Raw genomic sequence first — 23520 nt, forward strand, 5'->3', positions numbered from 1 at the left:
TCTGCCTCAAGTGGCAAACGCGCAACCTCTCTGGCACGTCACACAATTAGAGCCAAGTATTCGTTCAGGGCTGCGTCCACCTAAAGTGTACCCCAAGAAAATCTCAGACACCACTTTCTGCGATTGTGCATAACCAGGACTCCAGCCTGAATTGCTGGGTTCACAATTCATTTATTTGAGTTGAAGAGGCAGAGGTTGAGTTCACACACAAACCTAATTGATGGTTTACCTCGCTTGCATTTAAACCCAGGGTGTAAGCATTCCAACACAGTATGCAAACCACAGCATCATCATGTGGCTGTAATTCCCGGTCGTGTACATAATTTGCAAGTGGTGTCAGAATCTGTCCACGGACTTCCTCTTAGTCAACTCTGCCATAAATAAATACTCGGTAGGGTGTGCAGACATCGGCCCTCGAGTGTTGGCTACACTGGGAAATGCTGGCAGCTTTGAGTGGTGCCTGCTCATACAAGACAAAGATTCCCCGAGTAGCCTCAACATAAAGTTGGGCAAGTGCATTAGCGAGCAAATGTGAATCCCAGAACGGCACACGAGGGGGTGGATAGCCAGCACCACGCCTGACGATGTTTACACACTACACCAGGTACTAATTCGAGGCTGAGTGGACCTAGAGGAGGCCCAGAACCGGTTCAGATAATTCTCACTGATGTTCGCTGTGAGTAGGAATCAAACTCTGGTGGTCGAATTCATAGCGCAACACGCTAAACATTACGCTGCCGGTCGCTTGCGAATACACACAGACGTGAACAAACACTATTTTAGTTATTCATGAAACTGTTCAGAAGAGAGATTGAATTCCGAACCTGGGAAGACACATCCCAGGTGTGTTACGTACACAATGACAGTCCACATAGGTATTCCAACAATGCTCTGCAGTGTCTTTTTCATGCCATATTAATTTTGCACAGAGCTACATTAAGATTGGTCACACATTAAAAATGTGCAACCTAACAGCCTCCTACATCAATTTAACCCTCCTCCAAAGTATAATTTGCCATATTGTAAAAGATAATGGCCTGGTGGGTGTAATAATAGGCATAAGACATATGCTCCGAGGTCAATTGCTATACCAAATAGCCACCACATTCGCTAAAATATTGGGTTCAGTCTCTTGCCGAATCTGGCCAATTATCTTAGTCCATGGGGGATCTCTATGCACACACACAACCTGCATTTAAGCCCCTTTTGTCCTTGGCAGTCTTACATTTCATCACTTTTCCATCAATTTCTAGCGTATGGATTTTTATCAGTTTGAGACGGTGATAATATGCCGGTGATAACATTCGATAGGCACTGTTCTCATTCCTGCCACAACTGCAACTTGAAACAAAACTGAAAAAAGGCATGAAACGTGTGGAATAGAGATTGCAGCTGCTGGATATATTGCTATCAAATGTTTTGCAGAAACGTAGAGCATATTACAGTTTTAGTTTCCATTTTGATGACTTGTTACACCTTTATACATTTTCTTAGCTGTGAGAAATGACAACTTTGTAAAAAAAATGTTGGCCAAATTCTAAACAACAGCCTAAATGGGATGTGGCTTATTTGCCATCGTAAATGGAAGACCCCATGTAGAGTTCGTTAAACAAAAAGTCAAAGTTAAATTGTCTCGTTACATCAAGTCATTTGAGCGGCGCTTTTCTCCTGTGGTGAAGCCAAGGAAGCTCACACATCAGCACCCACCGTCAGAGTTTAACCCGAGTTGCTCCTCCTATGAAGTCTTCCAGCGAGCCCCCTTCCATTCCTAGATGAAGCAGTGGCAGGAATTCCATAATCCCCTGATGGGGTCGTCCCTCCCATAGGATGGCCACTGTTAACTTACCACAGCATCATTTCCACGAAAATTTGCATATGTCTTTGTCAATCCCTTGCTGGATGAAATTCTCTCCATTCAGTGTCATTCCTGGGGATGTTTGAAAATACTTCACCAGTGCTGATTTTTCATTAAATGGGAAGCCTAAGCCTGGCTCAGATATCACCCGCGACTGATGTTAGCCGTGGCTGGGAATCAAACTCAGGTCACTGGGTAATGTAACGTTTTACAAATACCTGTGTTTTTATTCACTAAAATAATTATATTTGCACTATTAGCCTCATATCACGGAACAAAGGAATCTATATTACGAATAGCATGGGAGGATAAGATAGATGACATCACAGAATTACTTCTGAATTTCATTGAGATGTTCACGTGGAATTCAAACTGAAATATTTAGTCCTCGGATCTTGAATATGAACAAATATTGATGGTGTTGTCGGTGATCGTAATGAATAGCCCTAAATGATGACAGTGATGAATTTACCTAAATAATAATGACGATGATGATTTATTTATTGCAGATCAAGCAACATTCGCAGCCCAGATTGGGACAGACCAGGCAGTGATTGGAGGTGTAGTGGCAGTTGTTCTCTTCATCACTCTTTGCCTCCTCATCGTTCTAACGCACTACTTTGGAAGACAGAAAGGTGAGAAACCCACACGTCTGCCACAAAAAGATGCTTTCATGCATTTAATTTCACAAATTTCTACCAGCTATAGCCCATGACCAAATTCATGCCAACATTATTTGTGGCACGTGGAATATAAATCTGCTCGAAAGCATTCACTTCACTGCTGGTGGAAGGGCCTGCACGAGCGGGAGTACTGCAAAGCTCCTTCAGAGGGGATTTCGCCTACTCTTCAATGCTCACTATATCAACTCAACCTTGAATGAATGCTTGGTGCATCATGTAGATAAAGGTGGTGGAATAGTGTGGAGGCATTGCCATGCCCCTGTGTCTGTCATAAGAGGCCTTAATAGGTCCTCACTAAGAGTGTGTACACTTTTGGCCTATCAGGCTAAAGGGAGATTATTTTACATTTCATGTGTGTATGCGATCGTGCACATGTGCATGAGTGTGTGTGTCTGCATGTGTGTTTGAGAGAAACACACAAGCCACAGCGGATTTGCTTTTCCATTAGGGAAGAAGTCTATCATGAGCTATACAAGTGAAGTATTGGAAAATGACGGCAGGAAACTCCTTGACGGGAACACACTTCTTTTATTAAATCTTGACTTGTAACAATACAACGCGTGGCCTCTCTTCTTCACACCGCACTTCTCTTGACTCAGGATTCTGTGCTGCCGGCTCTCTGTGCCTCGTGTAGACTCCGCGCCTCGGCTACACTCCTCTCTCGCCTCGTGTAGACTCTGCGCCTCTGCTACACTCTCCTCTCTCTCGCTGGCTACACCGTATGCATACCCGGCTCGTGCAGACCGTTCTCTCTCGCTGGCTACACCGTATGCATACTCGGCTCGTGCAGACCGTTCTCTCTCGCTGGCTACACCGTATGCATACTCGGCTCGTGCAGACCGTTCTATCTCGCTGGCTACACCGTATGCATACTCGGCTCGTGCAGACCTTTCTATCTCGCTGGCTACCCACTATACATTACTCAGCTCGTGTAGACCTTTCTATCTCGCTGGCTACACACTATACATTACTCAGCTCGTGTAGACCTTTCTATCTCGCTGGCTACACACTATACATTACTCAGCTCGTGTAGACCTTTCTATCTCGCTGGCTACACACTATACATTACTCAGCTCGTGTAGACCTTTCTATCTCGCTGGCTACACACTATACCTTACTCTCTTCTACTCTCCATTTCTCTCCCTCTCCGGGCTCTATCTCTACACCTTCGTCTTCATTCTTAGATGGTTCCACTTCTGCCCCTTGCTCCTCTGTGCATCACCTTATATACCCCTTCTTCCCGGGAGACGGAGCGGATGCGGACCTCAACGTCGGCACCGCTCCTCCGTTACCCAATCCCCACGCGCTATCCCCCCGATCCGGTTCCGCTCAGCGCGTGTTTCCACTCTCCGACCAATCACACCGCGCTGCTACCCGATCACTCCCTCTGGGCGCGTCACCGGCACACAGCCAATCAGCAGCACTACCCCCACCCGCGCACTGACGCCTGCTCCTCCCCGTCAGCGCGCGTCACCACACGCACACCCGTACATACGCGCTGGCACACGACATATACACCCAGCGCGTATCACCACTACATCACCCCCTCCCACATAGCTCGCAGCCGGCCCGGCTGCTAACAACAACCAACCACGACGATAAAACGACAACCAACAAAAAAAAACCCCATAACCCCCCGAGTGTGCCCCGTAACATAACACAACAACAACAACAACAAGAATAACTATGTACAGATTGACAATGAACGCGAAAAGTCAACAATAACACGATACGAGTAAATACGAACGAACGCGCCCCACGTCCCTGCGACTACACGCAGTGACGAGGCGCTCCAGCTGCCCCGACTCCTCACGAGGCAGGTCATGCAAAGTAGCACGACCTGGCGCGAGTCCGTCTGGCTGGTCCATCGTATGGGGCGGGACACTGACGACCGTCCGGCGGTTCCGGCCGCTCCAGACGGCGCGGAACGGGCCTGAAAGGGCCGGCCCCGCCGCGGAGATCCGGCCGCCGGTGATCGGCAGCTGTCAGTTCCGAGACACCTGGGAGCAGATCAGGCGACAATACGTGTGGATCAGGCAGAGACATTTCCCCCTCTGGGTCGCCGGTCACGTCACACGCCCGGCCATCACGACACAAGGGGAGGCCATATGGAGGCGAGAACGGTTTCAGTCGGGAGGGGTGAACGTACCACCGGCGCTTTCCCCACTTTATCTGAACGCACTGGGGCCGTGCAACGCGCACGACCTCCACGGGTCCCCTCCACGGTCTCAACAATTTAGGCGACGTAGCCAAGGGTGCCTGAGGGCAATGCAGCCAGGCCCTGTCACCTGGTTTCCATTCGTGCATGGACACCTTCCGTGCCCGCAACCGTTCATTAGCAATTTGGCGAGCCCGCGAATTAAGCCGTGCGGCCTCCCTCGCCTCTGTCAGCTTATGAATATTAAACTTAATATGTTCTGCCAAATTAGAATTAGTTCGTGGAGCGGACAGGCCAAGTTGCGTTTCTATTGGCGGGTCAGCTTCCCGACCGTACATCAAATAGAATGGGGAAAACCCCGTAGCTGCATGGGGGGCCATTCTATACGCGGCAAGGACTCCCGGGACCTGCAGGTCCCAATCTACATGTGCCTCGCACACCTGCTGGCACAGCATGGAAGTCAAGGTTTTGTGGAGTCTCTCCACCATCCCGTCAGTCTGCGGGTGGTACGGGGAGGTACGCACCTTCTTGGTACCCAACAGATCGCACACCTCTTGCAACAATTTACTCGAAAAATTTTTACCTTGGTCGGTCAGCAGGCGTTCGGGAGCCCCCTTGTCCAGGACATAGCCCTGGACGAAGGCATCCGTCACAGCCGCTGCCGACTGGTTAGCGAGAGGCCACGCCATAGGCCATCGGGTAAAGTATTCGACCCCCACTAACAAATATTTATTCCCTCTCGGCGTGACTGGGAAGGGCCCCAAAATATCGAGTGCCACGAGCTCGTTGGTACGCGAGACCTGAATAGATTGCAGCGGTGGATTAGCTGCCACGGCCGGTGGTTTACGCCTGGCGCACTCAACGCACCCCTTCAGAATATGCACCACATCACTTCCCATTCCCGGCCAGTAATAGTCACGCTGAAGCAGGGCAAGCGTTTTGTTAACTCCCAAGTGCAAGAGGCGTTCGTGTGCCGCCAAGACAACCCTCCCCCTCACAGCGGAAGGCACCACGAGTGCGTTCCGCCGGGACAAACTGTCCCATTTTAATAACACGCCCCGCTCAAGTACATAGGAGCCGGTACGCTCCTGGTCCCCCTCGGGACCCCCAACCTTGCGGCGCAATGCTAGCAGCGAGCTGTCCGCCATCTGGAGGCGGCCCCATTCGCTGAGCGACAGCGAGAGCAGCGAGTCCCGACCCTGAGCGGCAGTGGAATCATCCCCACTCGGTGCGCCCGCTGTCGCAGCCAGTGCCCCTATCTCCCCCGCAAGCGTCGGTTTACAGCGCGCCGATCCCGACAAACACGCGCATTCATCACAAGGCAACAACCGCGACAAGCAATCGGCATTCGTGTGTCGCAACCCCTTACGGTACGTAGTCGTAAACTGATAGTCCTGGAGGACTTCCAACCAACGCGACAACTGGCCCGAGGGCTGGGCGACCCTCAATGAATACTGTAGCGCCGCGTGGTCCGTTCGGACTGTAAAGTGACGACCATACAGATATGGCCTAAACTGCTGCACAAAAAAAACAATGGCAAGCAGCTCGCGACGGGTGACACAGTAGCGCTGCTCCGCCGGAGACAACACCCTACTACCGTAGGCGACAACTCTTTCGACACCCCCAACGACTTGGGATAGCACCCCCCCAATGCCCGTGTTGCTAGCATCCGTGTCCAGCAAAAAGGGACTGGCAAAATCGGGATAACACAAGGGTGGGGCACCCACCAAGGCGTCCCGGAGGGAGCGAAACGCGGCCTCCTCCTCCGGTCCCCATTTGAACTTCACTCCTTTCGCCGTTAGAGCGTGCAAGGGTTTTGCAATAGTGGCGAAGTGCTCAACGAACCGCCGATAATAAGAAGCAAACCCGATGAAACTACGCACGTCGGAAACGGACGTAGGTGTCGGCCATGAACCGACACAATCCGTCTTCGCGGGATCGGTGGAGATCCCCGAAGAATCGACAATGTGACCCAAGTATCTAACGGACCTACGAAGGAGGTGACATTTGGCCGGTTTAAATTTCAACTTAGCCGATCGCATTCGCAAGAACACCCCTCTCAATCGCCGGAGGTGTTCCTCAAACGTTTTACTGAAAACAATGACATCGTCCATATAAATCAAGCATGTATCCCACTGCAAGCCCGACAAAACCAGCTCCATAAGTCGCTGAAACGTCGCTGGAGAGGAGTGAAGTCCCATGGGTAACCGGTTAAACTGGAACAGCCCCCCTGGAGTCCGAAATGCTGTCTTAGGTTTCGACTCCTCGTCGAGCGGCAACTGCCAAAACCCCGACAACAAATCAAGAGTCGAAAAATATCGCGCACCAGACAATGCATCGAGGGACTCATCCATCCTGGGGAGCGGATACGCGTCAGCCACAGAGATCTTATTCAGGCGACGGAAATCAACGCAGAATCGCAGGGACCCGTCCTGCTTCTTAACCAGCACAATAGGCGCTCCCCACGGGCTAGAGGAGGGTGAAATAATATCGGCTTCTAGCATATCGTTAACAGCCGACTGAACATGTTCCTTCTCCACGGGACTCAGTCGGAAGGGATTTAGCCTGACCGGCGCCGCATCGCCCGTTTCAATGTGATGGTGCAACAAATCCGTGCACCCAATGTCATACTTATGTTTACTGAATACATCAGAGAATTCAATGAGCAACTCGCGCAGCGCACCCAACTGCGCCGCCGACAAATCGTCCGAGGCGGCACATAACGAATGGACCCACTCAAGGTCTTCCCTTGGCTCGACGTTCCGCGCGGGGCTCGAGCCCACCTGCGCAACCAACCCATCATCCCCAGGAACCTGCGCCGCGTGAGCCAGCACGGTGCCCTGCGGGATGACAGCTGGTCGCGACCCCGCGTTCAAAACCATCACAAACGGATCCCTGTCAGCCCGCACCAAAGTGTGAGCCACCGATAAATCAAGACCCCCGACAGCCTTGTTAGAAGGACCCAAAAGCATACTCTGTCCCGAAGCCTCCCTCACCCATGGTTTTCGCAACCGGAGGGGAATCAACATCTGTGAACCCGGGGGCACTTGCACTGTCTGCGTCGCCACCGCTTGTATCGTAGCGCACGCCGTCCGAATGTCAGTAGGGCCCGTCAAAAATGAAATCCGGCGACCCGATGGCAGTTCAATGCATCGTTGATCGATAAGAATTTTAATGGGCATTTTAGCCAAAAAGTCAGTGCCCAAAAGACACGGAACTGCCAAGGAAGACGAAACGAAAACGGGTCCCGATAATTTGATATCTCCAATGCAAATGGACGCCCTAACCTGACCGATAATGCCCAACGATCCCCCATTAGCGGCGTAAAATGGCACATCCACTGGAAGCAGCGGACGACATTGGACTGGAAGAATATTATAAATGAGGTCCGATATAATAGTTGCCGATGCCCCCGTGTCCACTAACACCCTAATCTCAACCCCATCAATAGATCCCGTAACAACGGACGAACCCGCCGAAGCAGCCACAATTCTATGCCCCAATTCCGCCCATTCAATGTCTCCCTGGTCCCGGCCGAACCCCCCTCGCCGAACCGAATCCCCGAACCTTAACCGGCCCTCCTCCGCCGCAACGCGGCGTCCCATGTGTGCCGAATAAACAGGCCGAGCGTGTGAGGTGCCGTGACTTGCCGGGGATTGTAGAGATGACTTGGGCTCTCGGTCGTCGTCCAGCCGAGCTCCCATGGCGCGCTGCCGCGGAGCGCGGCACCCGGACGCCACGTGGCCCCGGAGGCCGCAGTTATAGCACGTGACGAGGGTCGGAGTAGATCTTGGTTGCTCCGACTTTCGGCCCGATCGCAGAGGCGACCGGGCCCCCGGCCTCCAGTCCCCTGGTCGTCCCGTGGCGAACGCCTCCTCTCGTGGGCTGACGACTTGGGGTTCGGCGACCACCAAACCCGGGGCTGCGACGACAGCAGCGTTGCAACCAACGCCTTGCTTCCGTTGTAGGGCCTCGTGCGCTTGAATACACGTGGCGACTCTCAAAGAAGAAATATCAATCTCGTCAGCTGTGTTGATAGGGACCCCCAGGTCCTGCGCCAACTTGAGCAGCTGCTCCAAAACCATCGCGTCTTGGCCCTCCTCGTCCATCCGAGGGAACGCAGCATCAGCAAGAGCCAGCAACGCCGTGCGATAGGCCAGCGCGGTCTCCTTGGCCGCTTTCCGTCTTGCGTAGAACTGATGGCGGCACGTAGAGGGAGGCCCGTAGACCCTGGCCAACAAACCCAGCGCATCCTTCAGCGTGGAGCGGTCCGACTTCCGTGCAGCCCTGAAGGCCGCGAGCGCATCGTCGTCCAGCATGGCGGGCAATGCCCGCAGCGCCGTAGCATCGGACCACGCTGACATCTCTTGATGCGCCAAAAACCTTCGCTGAAATTGGCCCCAGTCTCCGCCTTCCGCCTTGAAGGCTGACAACGTGGGCAGGCGCTGCTGAAAAATGAAGTCATCCGCCTCGTGGTTCCTCTCCGCCTGTCCGTCGGTGTCTAAGATGGCGGCTCCAGCAACAGACGTAAGATGGCGGACCCCCTCGCGCGCTGATGACGTCGATGCGCGCGCTTGGGAACCCACCACCACGTGGCGCTCGCCGTTCCCGCCAAAAGTAGGCCCAGGCGCAATGGCGGGAATCCCCCATTCGTTTTGGCGGGAATCTGCGGGGCGACCTTGTAAAATGTCCCCCACCGTCCCCGCTCCTCCCGACGAGCTGATCTCCGCCAAGATGGACGCGGCGGCGAGCAGCAGCTCCGCCAGTCGGGAGTGCGCCTCACGAAGCCCGGCGTCTGTCCCCGGTCGCTCGGCCGGCGCCGTCGACGGACCCTGCAGCGTGGGCAAGTCCTCTTCCTCACCCCCCGCCACCAGCGGCCCCGAGTCGTCCAGGTCTTCCTCGCGGTCAATCCCGTGGGTCCTACGGGTCTTCCTCGTCTCCATACTTGGAAGCCCGTTTCACTTCTGACGCCAGATGAAGTATTGGAAAATGACGGCAGGAAACTCCTTGACGGGAACACACTTCTTTTATTAAATCTTGACTTGTAACAATACAACGCGTGGCCTCTCTTCTTCACACCGCACTTCTCTTGACTCAGGATTCTGTGCTGCCAGCTCTCTGTGCCTCGTGTAGACTCCGCGCCTCGGCTACACTCCTCTCTCGCCTCGTGTAGACTCTGCGCCTCTGCTACACTCTCCTCTCTCTCGCTGGCTACACCGTATGCATACCCGGCTCGTGCAGACCGTTCTCTCTCGCTGGCTACACCGTATGCATACTCGGCTCGTGCAGACCGTTCTCTCTCGCTGGCTACACCGTATGCATACTCGGCTCGTGCAGACCGTTCTATCTCGCTGGCTACACCGTATGCATACTCGGCTCGTGCAGACCTTTCTATCTCGCTGGCTACCCACTATACATTACTCAGCTCGTGTAGACCTTTCTATCTCGCTGGCTACACACTATACATTACTCAGCTCGTGTAGACCTTTCTATCTCGCTGGCTACACACTATACATTACTCAGCTCGTGTAGACCTTTCTATCTCGCTGGCTACACACTATACATTACTCAGCTCGTGTAGACCTTTCTATCTCGCTGGCTACACACTATACCTTACTCTCTTCTACTCTCCATTTCTCTCCCTCTCCGGGCTCTATCTCTACACCTTCGTCTTCATTCTTAGATGGTTCCACTTCTGCCCCTTGCTCCTCTGTGCATCACCTTATATACCCCTTCTTCCCGGGAGACGGAGCGGATGCGGACCTCAACGTCGGCACCGCTCCTCCGTTACCCAATCCCCACGCGCTATCCCCCCGATCCGGTTCCGCTCAGCGCGTGTTTCCACTCTCCGACCAATCACACCGCGCTGCTACCCGATCACTCCCTCTGGGCGCGTCACCGGCACACAGCCAATCAGCAGCACTACCCCCACCCGCGCACTGACGCCTGCTCCTCCCCGTCAGCGCGCGTCACCACACGCACACCCGTACATACGCGCTGGCACACGACATATACACCCAGCGCGTATCACCACTACACAAGTAAACGCAAGGATTATGCCCATCCGTGTTCCAATGGTGCACGCCGATACAATACGCCAAGTTGCGTGAACTTCGGGCAAGGCCACAGGTACTGATGGCTATAATTCCAAAATGTTAAAAGATCCGGTGACATTCAGGCCTACACATCAAGTCCCTCAAGGGCACGATGCGAAGCACTAATTGGCCAACTGGCCTTTTCACTATTCAGTTACATGTGCTTTCATTGGTCAAAGGAGCACAGAAGGGCATGCAGGGCTGCGGATTCAAAAAGGGCACACGCAAAACCCATGAGAATGACGCTAAGGGCGAGGAGCAAATCCATGGGAAGGCCCTGGGGCAGTGCATTTCCAAGCTCTCATTTTCCTGTGATTTCTGCTTTAGGTGAGCTCCTAAATTGGCCAGCAACAACAATGAGTCTGCATTAAATTGCCCCGGCGATGCCCTTGCAAACGATGACCTTATTTGCCACCCCCCCCACCCGTTTCATAATATCAGGATCTCTCCATGCACAGTCGCTGATGGGGGCACTACCTGATGACCACTGACATTAACCAAATGGATATTATTTAATAGCCAGTTAATTGGCTTTATCTCATATAAATGTAAGAGCTCATCATTGACTTTTTTCGAGCGCTCAATTGGCTGATAACTAGTACGTTAGATGCACACACAGCGGACGTAGGAAGAGATTATTTATAAATGTAACATCTGTGAAAAAATTTAAATCAATGAACAAGTTTCCCCATCAAATGAGCACCTCCGATTAACACGGTTGGCTACATACCATGCGAAAGAAGCTCAACGTACATACACACATTGGTGTGGAACTCATCTCCATTGCCAGCTGTGCATCCGTTTATAAATTCAGTATTTCCCATGGCGGGAACTAGTCTCTCCAAAGGACCATAACATTGCCAGTAAATTAACTTTGAAATATGTTCTATATCCTTGGACACATATTAGAAATATTAAATGAATGCACGTGTATAATAACAATGAATTATATGCATACATATGTGTGTGGAATGCATAATGTGAATGCACATTTGTATGCATGTATCATACCCACCAGATGACTTACCTACCTACTTACAGATCTACCTACCTTACACAATTACCCACTCACCTACCTACCCACCAACTTAACTTATATACCTACCTACCCACCTTTCTACCACCTTACCTACTTACATAGTATAATGCCTACCTATCTATGTACCCACCCACATACTTACTTACCAACGTATCTACCAACTTACCTACCTATCCGCTTACCTACCCACCTGTGGCCCTCTCTACACTTAAGTGTGGCACAAGTGTACTGGAGCAATAATGTGTCCAAAAAAGTTACTACATAGCTCACTGATGCATAATGGGGGTGTGCGGTGATCCCGTGCCACCTTTCCCCTGCCCGGATGCTTGCAATGAGCGTCGCTGCCGACAGGATGACTCGCTGATTTGGTCTGCTCAGCGAGGAGGCAACGTCTCCGAAGCGGGTCCGGCGCTCACGTCGTCACGCCTATCTCATTACGGCGGCACGGCGACTATGAATGGGATAAAAAATATATAATTGGCAGTGACATCTCTGCCCTGTAAAGATAGTGGCCACAGCTCCAACGCAGTCGGTCTTGGCAGCTGAATCCGCCACCCCCCCTCACCCCGGCCTTTGTTGTGAAATTTTCACCATATTGAACAGTGAACGCGATTTGCAAACAAACAAGGGGGTTAAAAGAAAATAAATAATCATGGAAACAACCTGAAGGAATTTATGACAGTCAACGAGCATATAAAAGCAGCCGTCCTAACTCTAACTCTTGTAATCTCCATCACTATGTGGGTGAAGATTGTTTAGCTTCAAACCGCAAGGTCGCGAACACCAATCTGGGTTAGGGGTAGACTCTGCACATTAAAAAAGAATTCGAACCTGTATCCCAAACGAGTACCGTGTTCTCCAAATCATGAGATGCACTAGAAAAGTGAGACGCAACCCAAATGTGCCCAGTGTCAATAAAGTTGTATAAATCTGGTCACACAGACACACACACAGATATCGGATTATAACAGGCAAACCTAGGCTTTGTTTTCATAGTGTATGGTAAACAATTGTGTCTTTATGATCCTTAGAATACGCTAAACCGATTATTTGGTGATAGTGCATTGATAGTGATCCACAAGTAAAAGTAACAAAAATAACCTCAAACCATTCATAAATAACACTGCTTATAAATTAAATGTTTAGAATTGGTGACGTTTCGGGCAATGACCCTTCATTCATAATAGAATGCGGTAGGTAGCACTTTGTGATAAGTCAACAGGATTGTTGTTTTTTGTTTTTTTGGAACTGGGTTATTCCCAGGATCCTTTAGGGTTCCGTCTCGAGCAGCTGCTGCAATGTATTCAGCTGGCAACCAGGCATCCTGCACTGGCATCTTCGAAGATGTCCTTAGAATGGCATTAAGGGCAAATTAATGTTGATTTTTTACAAAGGATTATTTTTGAGCAGTCACTCATGACCAATACTGTGACCATTCCCATGTTCACGTGTGGTAGGATGAGGTTTTTTCGCCCGGGACTTTTGTCGCACTGGCTCAGTGTTGTAACATTGGCGTTAGCGCCATTGCCAGTCCCCTGAGCCACACAGTCACATCCAAAACCGAGTTAAATCAAAACAAGCTTATGTGCCTCGGTGACATGCATTGAAATACAAAAAACAATGGTGCTTGGGTTTTTTTTTATTATATACAGCCACATGGCACTGTGTTGTGTCGAAAGTGATTTGCCTGGCATGTTACTTAATATTCAATGTATCACCATGGCATGAGTGGTACGTGACTCGAGTTGTAAAATATGTGCATGCGGAGTCTTTTTTTCAAATTATATTTAATGTATAACGCTTTTCTTTTCTTTTCACCAACAATTAACGCTTTATTGTGGACAGAATATTTATGCAAAATCACGTCTCTTTAATGTCAAATTAAAAAATTCCAACACCTTCATTTCACCCAATGTACGCGATGGGTGTAAAATTCCAATTATGGGAACATCGCTTGACAACGCATTTAAAAAGCTACCCATTATTTGAGCTCAAAATGAGTTTAAATGAGGCCCATTTTCAGGCGTTCATGTTCCCATTAACTAGAGTACTGATAAACAGATGACCGTGTGGCTTAGTGGTCATTTTGCTGTGTGCAGTTAAATGTATTTAACCGGGACCATAATCAGCTCAACTCGCAACTTCGTATCATACGTGATAATAACCATGATTGTAAATATCCCATGATCCAATCCTAATCATTTATTTTACAGTGGTCTGCCTAACCCCAGCCTGCCAATGTATATTTTTTCACTGCCAACATTAACAGAGCAGCGGATTCACTCTAAAATGTACTGTTTATCTAAAAATCGCCTTTTTATATTGTATTTGTCCATCATCATCAGCCATGGTCACTTCTCTATTGGATGAAGATCTCCCCAAACCACTTCCGCCAACCCTCTCGACCCTACGATGTCCTGTAAACGAAATTGTTTTTATTTACCAGATAAGGCCCACGGAGCTATGTAGCTCTTTTTCAGAAGTCACCTGGTCCGAAATGATAGCTCGATGAAGTGGCTTGTCATGTGAAAAGTTACTGCAGCCAAATATTCCCAATGCACGTTTCTAAATGTGGATGGATAAGACCAGGAGAAGAATCCACACGACCACGGGGAGAGAGACACGCAAACTCCAAATATACAGCAGTCGTCAGGGTTGGGATCGAAACCACGACCTCCTGCATACCAGGCGAGGTAGTTGACATATTGCCACCGTGGCAAGTCTAGACATTTACCAGGGGTGGTGGAGGGGTTAAGGAGTGGGGGCAGCCCTGAAATTTAAGGTACACGTGGACGAATTTAGTCACTCCATCTCCTCATTATACATCCTCTCTTTTGCGATGTCTATTTTTGTCGTGTGTCCGAGCCATTGTTGACTGTGCGCAATGTCAGTGATAATGAGACTCGCGTGCTGCTCTGCTTACAGGAACCTACTTCACCCATGAGGCCAAGGGAGCTGAGGATGCACCAGATGCAGACACTGCCATCCTCAACGCTGAAGGTGGTCACAGTCACCCGGAAGAGAAGAAAGAATATTTTCTGTGAGGACCCTTTGGGGTGTGGGTGTGTGTGTGTCTGTCTGTGTGCGTGTGTGTGTGCGCGTGTAAGTTTGTTTGAGAGCGAAAGCTATGAAAACATCCCGATAAAAAAACAACTTTCCTCTTTTAACGTTCCCTAGCCGATTGCGAGTTTTTATTGTTTGATTCGCAGCTGTTTTATTATTATTGTTATTAATATTGTCACTGTAATTAACGTTTCCTGTGGGGGTTTTCTCTTTCATTTTAATAGCCAGCATTTTGCTCACAACCTTAGTCAAGAACCAAAATTGTGAGAATTATCCATAATGCTTAAAGTAATATATTGTTGCATAGCTTGCTTGTAATTTTTTTCGTTTACAAGCATTAAGGGTTTTTACGAGTCATATATGGCCAAAAACGCTTTGATGTTAGTTGGATTCTGATGGATGTTTGTCTTATGATTTTGTATCGTATATATAATTTTAGTGCATTTGTATGATTGTGGAAAGAGTGAGCAGCATTTTCCATGTGAAAAGGAGGACTTTTTTGCTTAAATTCTTTGTGATAAATTGTGCACACACACACATACACACCAAACACCTTCACGCTGAATTTCAGTTGTATCTTTGCGAGCAGCAAAGGAATATATCGTGGCTTTTCTTTAACCCTAGTAAAACCAGCTTTGTACAGTACGTTATTACAGAGTGTTGTGGTAATAATTTTTGTATTCGTAGCCTCAAAATGTAAAATAAACTGCTATTTAAAAAAATACATCACAATACATTGTTAATACATTGTGAACTGGTTTATCTCAACCTTCCTGCAAAAAGCCACCAGAATGTATAAAACATTTGCGGTATATTTATATTTATTTAAGGTTAATTAGGCAAAATGGCACTGAAATATAATGTTGCTTTCTCAAGCAACGTCAATTACATATACCGTATGAGCATTACTGCTTTTTGGCGACTTATAGTTCAAATACATTTCATTGCTTAAGTTATTTACACGAGAAAAGCCTCACTGAGTCTCGACTCATTTTCAGGAGGGCCTTGCCTTTGAATGCTTGGCTTTCCCGCTTTCCCATGTGTGAACGAACCATGTACGTGTGCATGTGAGAGGGAACCAGAGTGCCCCAGAGAAACCCCCACATACACACGAGCTAACATTACTGAAACTGTGTACAAAACACAGTTGAACAACCTACTCGCTATACTGCTCCATAATAGCCCCTCATTGGCTGAGTGAGCATGCACACGGAACATTCTGCTCGATATGCCAATGTGACCTGCAAGGTCGCTGGATTGCAGACACGTGCAGCCACAATGTGCAACTGCAGTGTCCTGTTTATATGTAGGAATCTGCAAAGTTATGTGACCTGCTCCTACAAATTTACGTCGCAGGGTTCAGATTACAGAACGCGGTGTGCTTTATTAAAGTCGTGGAAAACTGATGCGTGGTGAGTGTGATGCGTAATTGTGAGGTCACACAAACAACTATAACACTCGGAAAGGTCCTCTGTGTGATCTTTCCAACAAAGTTAACGATTGTGAAACCACCATGACAAAATCTTTTGTTGTGGGTCGTTTTTTTAAGTTAATAAAATAAGAAACATTACAGAGACGCGATTAAAAACACGTCAAAATTTTAAGAGTTGTTGTGGAAAATTAGTTCCCATTACTAAATGGAATACTACATGAAATATTCGTTTCCAATTAAAGGCGAAATGAGAGTAATCCAGTAACACTAAACATAATACATTTTTCAACAACACTTGACATTAAGGGACACAAACGTAATAGGTACTGTTTTGGGCATTGGCAGTGCATAATGGGTGTGCTGTGAAAAGGGCCATTGACTGAAATGTTGCCTATTATGGATATATATTTCCTGATAAGGCCACAGTTGTTACTGACGAATGTGTTGTATGTTTTGTTATTTGTGCTTGTGCACCACTCTGCCAATGCAGTACCACCAAATAATCGTTTAATTCCGTAACAATAGATTTGCATAGACATGTATGTGTATTTACGCTGGGCGTATTTACAGTATTGTACAATGCATCACAGCTGCATAACAAAAGTTTATCTTTTGGTTCTGGAAAACAAAAGCATCTTCTCTGACCTCTTGAACAAAAATGAGAGATTATACAACGAATAGAAATAATATATACAATATTTACACAGATATGTTGTTTTATGTATAATATATAGCTATAGTACTTACCCCTAAACATATAAGATGGTATATTATTATTTAAATCTAGATGCATTTAACATTTAGTACATATATCTTAGTCAGCCTACAAACAACCCACCAAAGCAAAGTCCATTCATAATTCACGGTGCATTATGAGCTCAGGCAAAATGAAAAAAATAATGTATAAAAATTTCAAAGATATTAGCACAAACCCACAGAACATCTTTATATATAACATTCCTTTTCTTCCTTTGTCAACCCTTCATGAAGACCTTACGCCTGGGTCGTTCAGCATGAAATGACGACTTGGTCCAGAATTTTTAATTCAGGGACAAAGTCAGACAGGCGTGATATTGGTAGCTGCACCAGGCCCTGCCTAGCAGTGCATTGATTCAATTATAATTCTTCCACAATTCTGCCCGTCCAGTGAGTGGGTGTCCATCGTCCTGGGTAGCATTACTAGAAACACTGGTGGGCAGAGCGAGCCACAGAGAGCTGCACACATCTCCCCTTGTGTCGCTTCGCCAAGTGTAAAGCCAGGAACCTGTAGCTGCTTGTGCTCTCTGTCGCAAAAAGTCATCACGATTTCATAGCTCAAATGAGCATTGTGTAGGTGCTCATGTCCTGTTTACAGCCCTGAGCCAGTAGGGGAATTCCACATTCCCATGGTGAGGGCGAGTCTGTCCATAGGACAACCACGGTTGACTTCCCAACACAATTGTAATCATTTTATTAACCCCAGAGGGATGAAGGGCTGAGTCAACCCCCGGCCAGGAATTAAACTCGTAATCTTTCGATCGCGAGTCGCCAGCCACTTGGCTGGCAAACGTTGATGATCGAAGTGCATTCTTCCACAGTGAGAGTGTGAAGCCCCAATGTCTTGTGAAATAATAGTGAAGGTTGTTTAAGATGCCATGGCAAAACTTTGCTTAGACTCGATTGATTAAGAACATGTTTCTATAGCGTGTTTGTGTTGTCTTTATGTTTAGAATGCCACACAGCGCTGGCTCCGGTGATTTAACTGCCAACGCTGAGCAAAGTGACTCAGCAGAGAATGTGCTGATACATTAGACCAACCCACCCACTTAAAAATGCATACACTTATTGACCGTGCATATATACTGTTATACACAGGGCTTAATTTCACATTTCATTTATTTTGGAACACTGTTGGGCTGGCTTGGAGTAGGGATTATTGGCATAAGGCACTGCAATTCGAGTACAAGGCATGCCTATCCATAATAATCCTATATTATAGTGGTCTGTATTCCTACAATCCTATAAAGAGGTTTAGGAAACAATTAGGCAATGGACATGGGATGCGAAAATTCCACCTAAAATTAAGCGCTGCTCAGAAATAAGTGTTCAATAACGAGTACGTTAATAGGTCAAGGTTTGAGACAGTGGGATGAATAACGGAAGTTTTAAAATAAAAAAAAATGCTTACGACAAATATTTACCGCAATATGTCATATTTCACAAAGCCATATCAAATAAGTATATTTAAATCATGAATGGTATTGTTCATTCAGTTACATCATGATATGGCAGTGAACATTTCTGCATGGTGAAGATTACATACACTGAGCGTACACTGTCTGGTGAACTGGTCTACAATGTCTATTTTGTGATTAAAGACAATTCAAATAATACTTTAAAAAAGTCATTATTCTGACTAATGGGTAAAGTGACTATCTTTTTTTCAAGCTTTCGTGACTGCATGAATCCATACTCTTTGGTTCTTTCGGTGAAGTCACGTGGGTAGAAAAAATAATAGATCACGACGTTTCGATCGCAACGCAAGCAATCGTCTTCATCGTCGTCATCAGGCGATCGCTTGTGTTGCGATCAAAACGTCGTGATCTATTATTATTATCTACCTACGTGACTTTACCGAAAGAACCAAAGAGTAGGGTAAAGTGACCGTTGAAAGCAAATGAGCTAAAATGATGATTGCCTACTACACAGCCCTCTTATATGCTAATTGGTATAATTTCAGCCCATAATGGACAGATGGTCATTTTGTTTCCAAACCGTGCTTATTGTACCATTATACACGCAAATACAAACGTATGTGAACAAGACTGAATGCATACAGTCGTCTTACCCATGCACCTATGTACTTTTACATGTACATTAAATAAGTTGTAATTTTCCTAATACAGTAAAAGCTATTTGTGTGGTTCTTGCTAATCAAAACCTGTGTTATGCTTAATTACATAGCGGCTGTGTCTGAAGTTCAATATGCGTATCCAAGCACATCCTACAGACCTTGCATATTGTGGAGATATGTTCACTTTATTATCATGCACTGGCTGATGAATATCAATTGAGATCACTGGCAGTCTGTCTCTGATTTTGAATGATTTTACTTCACAGCTGTAGCTATACTGAATTAATTACTCACTTTTCTCCAAAAATGCCCCCAAACATCATTCAGACCAATGGAGGCATTTATGTTGGACTTACAAAACAAAGAAAAAAAATCTAATTACATCTATTAAACAAGTATGGGAATAAATAACATAAGGTAATAATAAAAAAATATTGACATCAAGTATAATGTTTATATTTTTCTACATTAATTTGATTGCATTGCAAGTAATGGATACCTAATGTAAGCTATGGGGAAAACAAATCAAGTGGATGTTTTAGTGGGTGTAAGCAATTTTTATTGTAAAGAGTTATGCTTACACATTAGCATTGTAGTAACCCTAAATATGTGGAGAGCTGTGTATATTAAAAATGAGGTATGAAGTATGGTTGTGGTTTTTGTACAGTAAGCAGTGGTACATTTTGTTAGTCCTGTGTTAACAATGGCGAAAAAAAAAACATATTTCAATGTGGATTATACACACACACTTGTTTTGGTTATCTATGAGTTTATAAGCCGGTAGAAATTATTATTCCAAACTGTTTGCTTTTGTCACTGATGACACAACGTGTAACCGTGGTGTGTTTTTTGCATTAGAATGCAGGGCCAGCAGCTTTTATCAAGGCTCTGCACAGGTCTTGAAATATTTAAAACAAGAAACATGTGTTCGATTTGCTTAAAAAGTATGTGTGCATAAAACTAATTTTGTTTTTGTATGTGTAAGTTTTATTGGAATAAATTATTGTAATATATAACTTGAGTGCATTTGTATATTTCATTTACATTGCTCAACAATTATTATAAATGTTTGCTATGATAACGGATATAATTAATTGAGACCATTTTGTTAGTTTGGGCCCCACGGTGGCGAGATGTTAACTACCTCACCTGGTATACAGCAGGTCGTGGGATCAACACCCGTTTCCTTGGAGTTTGCATGTTTTCCCCGTGGTCGCGTGGCTTTTTCTGCGGGTTTTCTAGGGTTTCCTTCCGAATTTTGAAACATGCGTTTTAGAGTATTTGGCTGCTTTAAATTTCCACTTGATAAGCCACCTTCGTTGACCTATCATGGTCAGGTCGCTTCTGAAAAAGAGCTATATAGCTCAGTGGGCCTTACCTGGTAATTTAAAAGATTATTTTAGTTGAGTTTTAGTTTAATGATCCTGCTGGGTGATGCTGTGAATGACTTGCTCAAGTCACAATCACAAGGCTGCAAGTTCAAAGCAAAATAAATCGCAAGTCACTCAAGATGTTGTACAAATTTTGATTTAAAGCTTTCGTGAGAGCAGGGATTCATATTCTTGGTTCTTTCGGTAAAGTCACGTAGAATGGATATAATAAAATAATATAAATATAAAACAATTTAAACAATTTATTTTTTATATTTATATTATTTTATTATTTCCCTTCTACGTGACTTTACCGAAAGAACCAAGAATATGTTGTACAAACTTTTGAGAGAGACAGAAATTTTAACAGTTTAATGAGCATGTAAGCATGCATTGATTTATAAAATTAATCCGTGCGTGCTGACATGTTTTAACTCGCACTAGTAATAATTGTATGTTTATGACTTATGCTAATTTAAATACAAATGTGGGGAAAGGGAATGTTAGCCATGGCTAAATTTAGCTTAACAATTAAATTTCCTGATTTTTATTAATCAATCTATATCACTAAGGTTTAAACAATAAAATAACCAAATGGGTTATTCTAAGTAGTGGGCAGAAATTGAATCATTGACACCACATACAGACATATCAATGTGAATTGCAGTTGAAATGGAACTGTATTTATAGCCGAGTCATAGTGTCTTCCTTCTCAAGTGAGCAATGGGGTGGCACTCGTGTCTGTTCCCAGCCCTGAGACAGTTGTTGAAATTCCACATTCCCATGGTGGGAGCCATTATCTCTATGGGAAGACCAAAGTTAGCGTCCTCCTGAAAAGTGTTCATCACTAATCGTCATGTGAACTTCTAACGTTCTTAGAATCAGAATCTTTATATACACTGGAGAAATCCGATGAGCTATATTGCTCTTTTTCACACCAACAAACAATACAAAACATCAATAAGAGTGCAAAGTATAGGAAAGGTAAAGCAAATCACGCAAAAAAACGTTAACTTAACTTTTTTATTTTACCAAGTAAATCCCACTGAGCTATTATTATTTAGCAGAAGCGACATGGCCACAAATGATAGCTCAACGAAGTGGCTTTTCACGTGGAAATGTATAGCAGCCAAATACTCTAAACGCATGCTTCCAAACGTAGAGGAAAACACCGGAGGACCAGGAGAAAAAATGCACGTGAACAGGGGGAGAACAACTAAACTCCAAATATACAGGCGTCAGGGTCGGGATTGACTCTGGCAATACCACACAGCAAAATGCACGCACGTTTACGAGCAAGAAAAGTCGACGACGACGACGATCTTCATCTTAATAAGTGCCTACTTATAGCCACAAAAGCCAATTATCCTTTGTAAATCGCAAGAAAACATTACAATATTTGAAAGAAAAAAATATCTAATACACTGGCAGTGAAACAAACTCGTGTCTAAGGGCCCCACCACCAGTGCAAAACATCTATGATTTCCATCCACTGCTTTCCCTCGACTAAGTACACGTTTAACAGATAATTGCTCTGACGCAGAGGTGAAGTGTAAAGCTGCAGTGGGGTTTCTGTTACTTTCACACATCAAGTGTCGGAATTTCAATTTAATGATGAGCACGCGTTTTTTTCCGTTACCCAAGGACATAAGCTCCTCACTCAAAACCCAATGCGCCAAAATGTAGCGAGGGCTAATGTGAAATAAAAACGTGTGTGTTCTTGGCAATGTGGAGACATCCCTGCACATGGCATGGCTTGCGTGACACTGGACGGCCCTGCACTGTAACTCAGCGGTTGATGTTAGCCCATCGGGGTCCTGAAGCAAACATTATTTTGGGGGGCTTCTCTTTCCAATTAGAATCTCGTCGTGAGATGACGTGAGAGATATATAAACAAGAGACTCATGATGTGAGACGAGAGAAGCGAGCTGCAAAGAGAAAAAGGGATAAAACATATGAACATTCGTTTTATATTCATTGTCCTGATACGTTGATTAGGACTTGAAGTCGAACTGATATTTATCTCACCCCTATATTGTCATGAATCTGGGTCCCTGTATCCCTGATCATTATATTGTCTTACTCATGCCTAGCAGTACCATCATTGGAATAACTTACTAGCATTACATCTGACTGTGATTTTAGCACAATTGTAAGGCCACAAGTTCAAATCCTTGTCAGTGGTTGAATTATCTCATTATCTCTGGGATCAATCAAATCAGTATCACTTTGTAAAAAAGTCACCAGTGGTCAACCTGTGGATACACTGGCGTTGGTGACTGATGACAATGTGGAAATTCCAGTGATGGCTTAAGCCTGCCAATGGACAGGAACGTCACCGACCAAAACTCTCATTGAATAAAGGAGGCCCTGTTTAACGTCTTTATCTAAAACAACACGAAGCAAAATTATCTCACCGCTTTATTTTTAGTGCATAATTCTGAAAACATTCGCGCTGCCCATTGCACATGTAGACAGAAATTCTGAATTACAAAATAATAGCCAGGAGTTAACCCATCGCTTCTTAACACCTTGCATTCATATCGTAAGCCACGCGGCTATCGATCAAAACAATTGGCTTTCACGGCGTGTGGCCCTTCTGATAAAAAAAAACAGAGTTGGGCTCCGCCGCTGCCATGGAGGAGGTGCACTGCAGAGGCAGCCACCCTGCTCGGCACCCTATTTTGTTATGATGAGCTGCCAAGGCAAGAGTGGATCACCCAGTGACCTATTGGAGATCATATGAACAGGCACGGAGCCAGTGCTTCTGAGTGGTGGCAGGCAGCCAACTGTGGAGTATGGTTGAGTGTCAGGAAACACCCGCCCCCTTCACAACTCGCTGCGTGACTAAATGCCGGAATGCGACGGGGCCTCGGCTACGTGTTTGCGAGCGGCTAATTTGTTTCATAGTGCTCGTTTCGACCCCAGGCAAATTGACTGGTAATTTTTGATAGTCGAGTCAAATGTCAAGGTGTCTCTTTGGTCAAATGAT

At 46.2% G+C, this 23520-nt stretch overlaps 1 protein-coding gene across 1 annotated transcript in view; it reads left to right on the forward strand.

Annotated features, from left to right (window-relative positions):
- LOC144728664 (cell adhesion molecule 2-like) overlaps positions 1–20171 on the forward strand; it is a 140506-nt gene extending 120335 nt beyond the window's left edge. The window contains exons 8-9 of the mRNA XM_078608248.1: positions 2365–2490; positions 14756–20171. Of these exons, the coding sequence (XP_078464374.1) occupies positions 2365–2490; positions 14756–14874 (245 nt within the window). The 3' untranslated portion in view covers positions 14875–20171. The remainder of the gene's footprint in view (positions 1–2364; positions 2491–14755) is intronic.
- The last annotated feature ends 3349 nt before the right edge of the window (positions 20172–23520 follow it).

Source organism: Lampetra planeri, chromosome 29 (genome assembly GCF_965212315.1).
Source record: "Lampetra planeri chromosome 29, kcLamPlan1.2.h2, whole genome shotgun sequence".
Taxonomy (NCBI): Eukaryota; Metazoa; Chordata; class Hyperoartia; order Petromyzontiformes; family Petromyzontidae; genus Lampetra; species Lampetra planeri.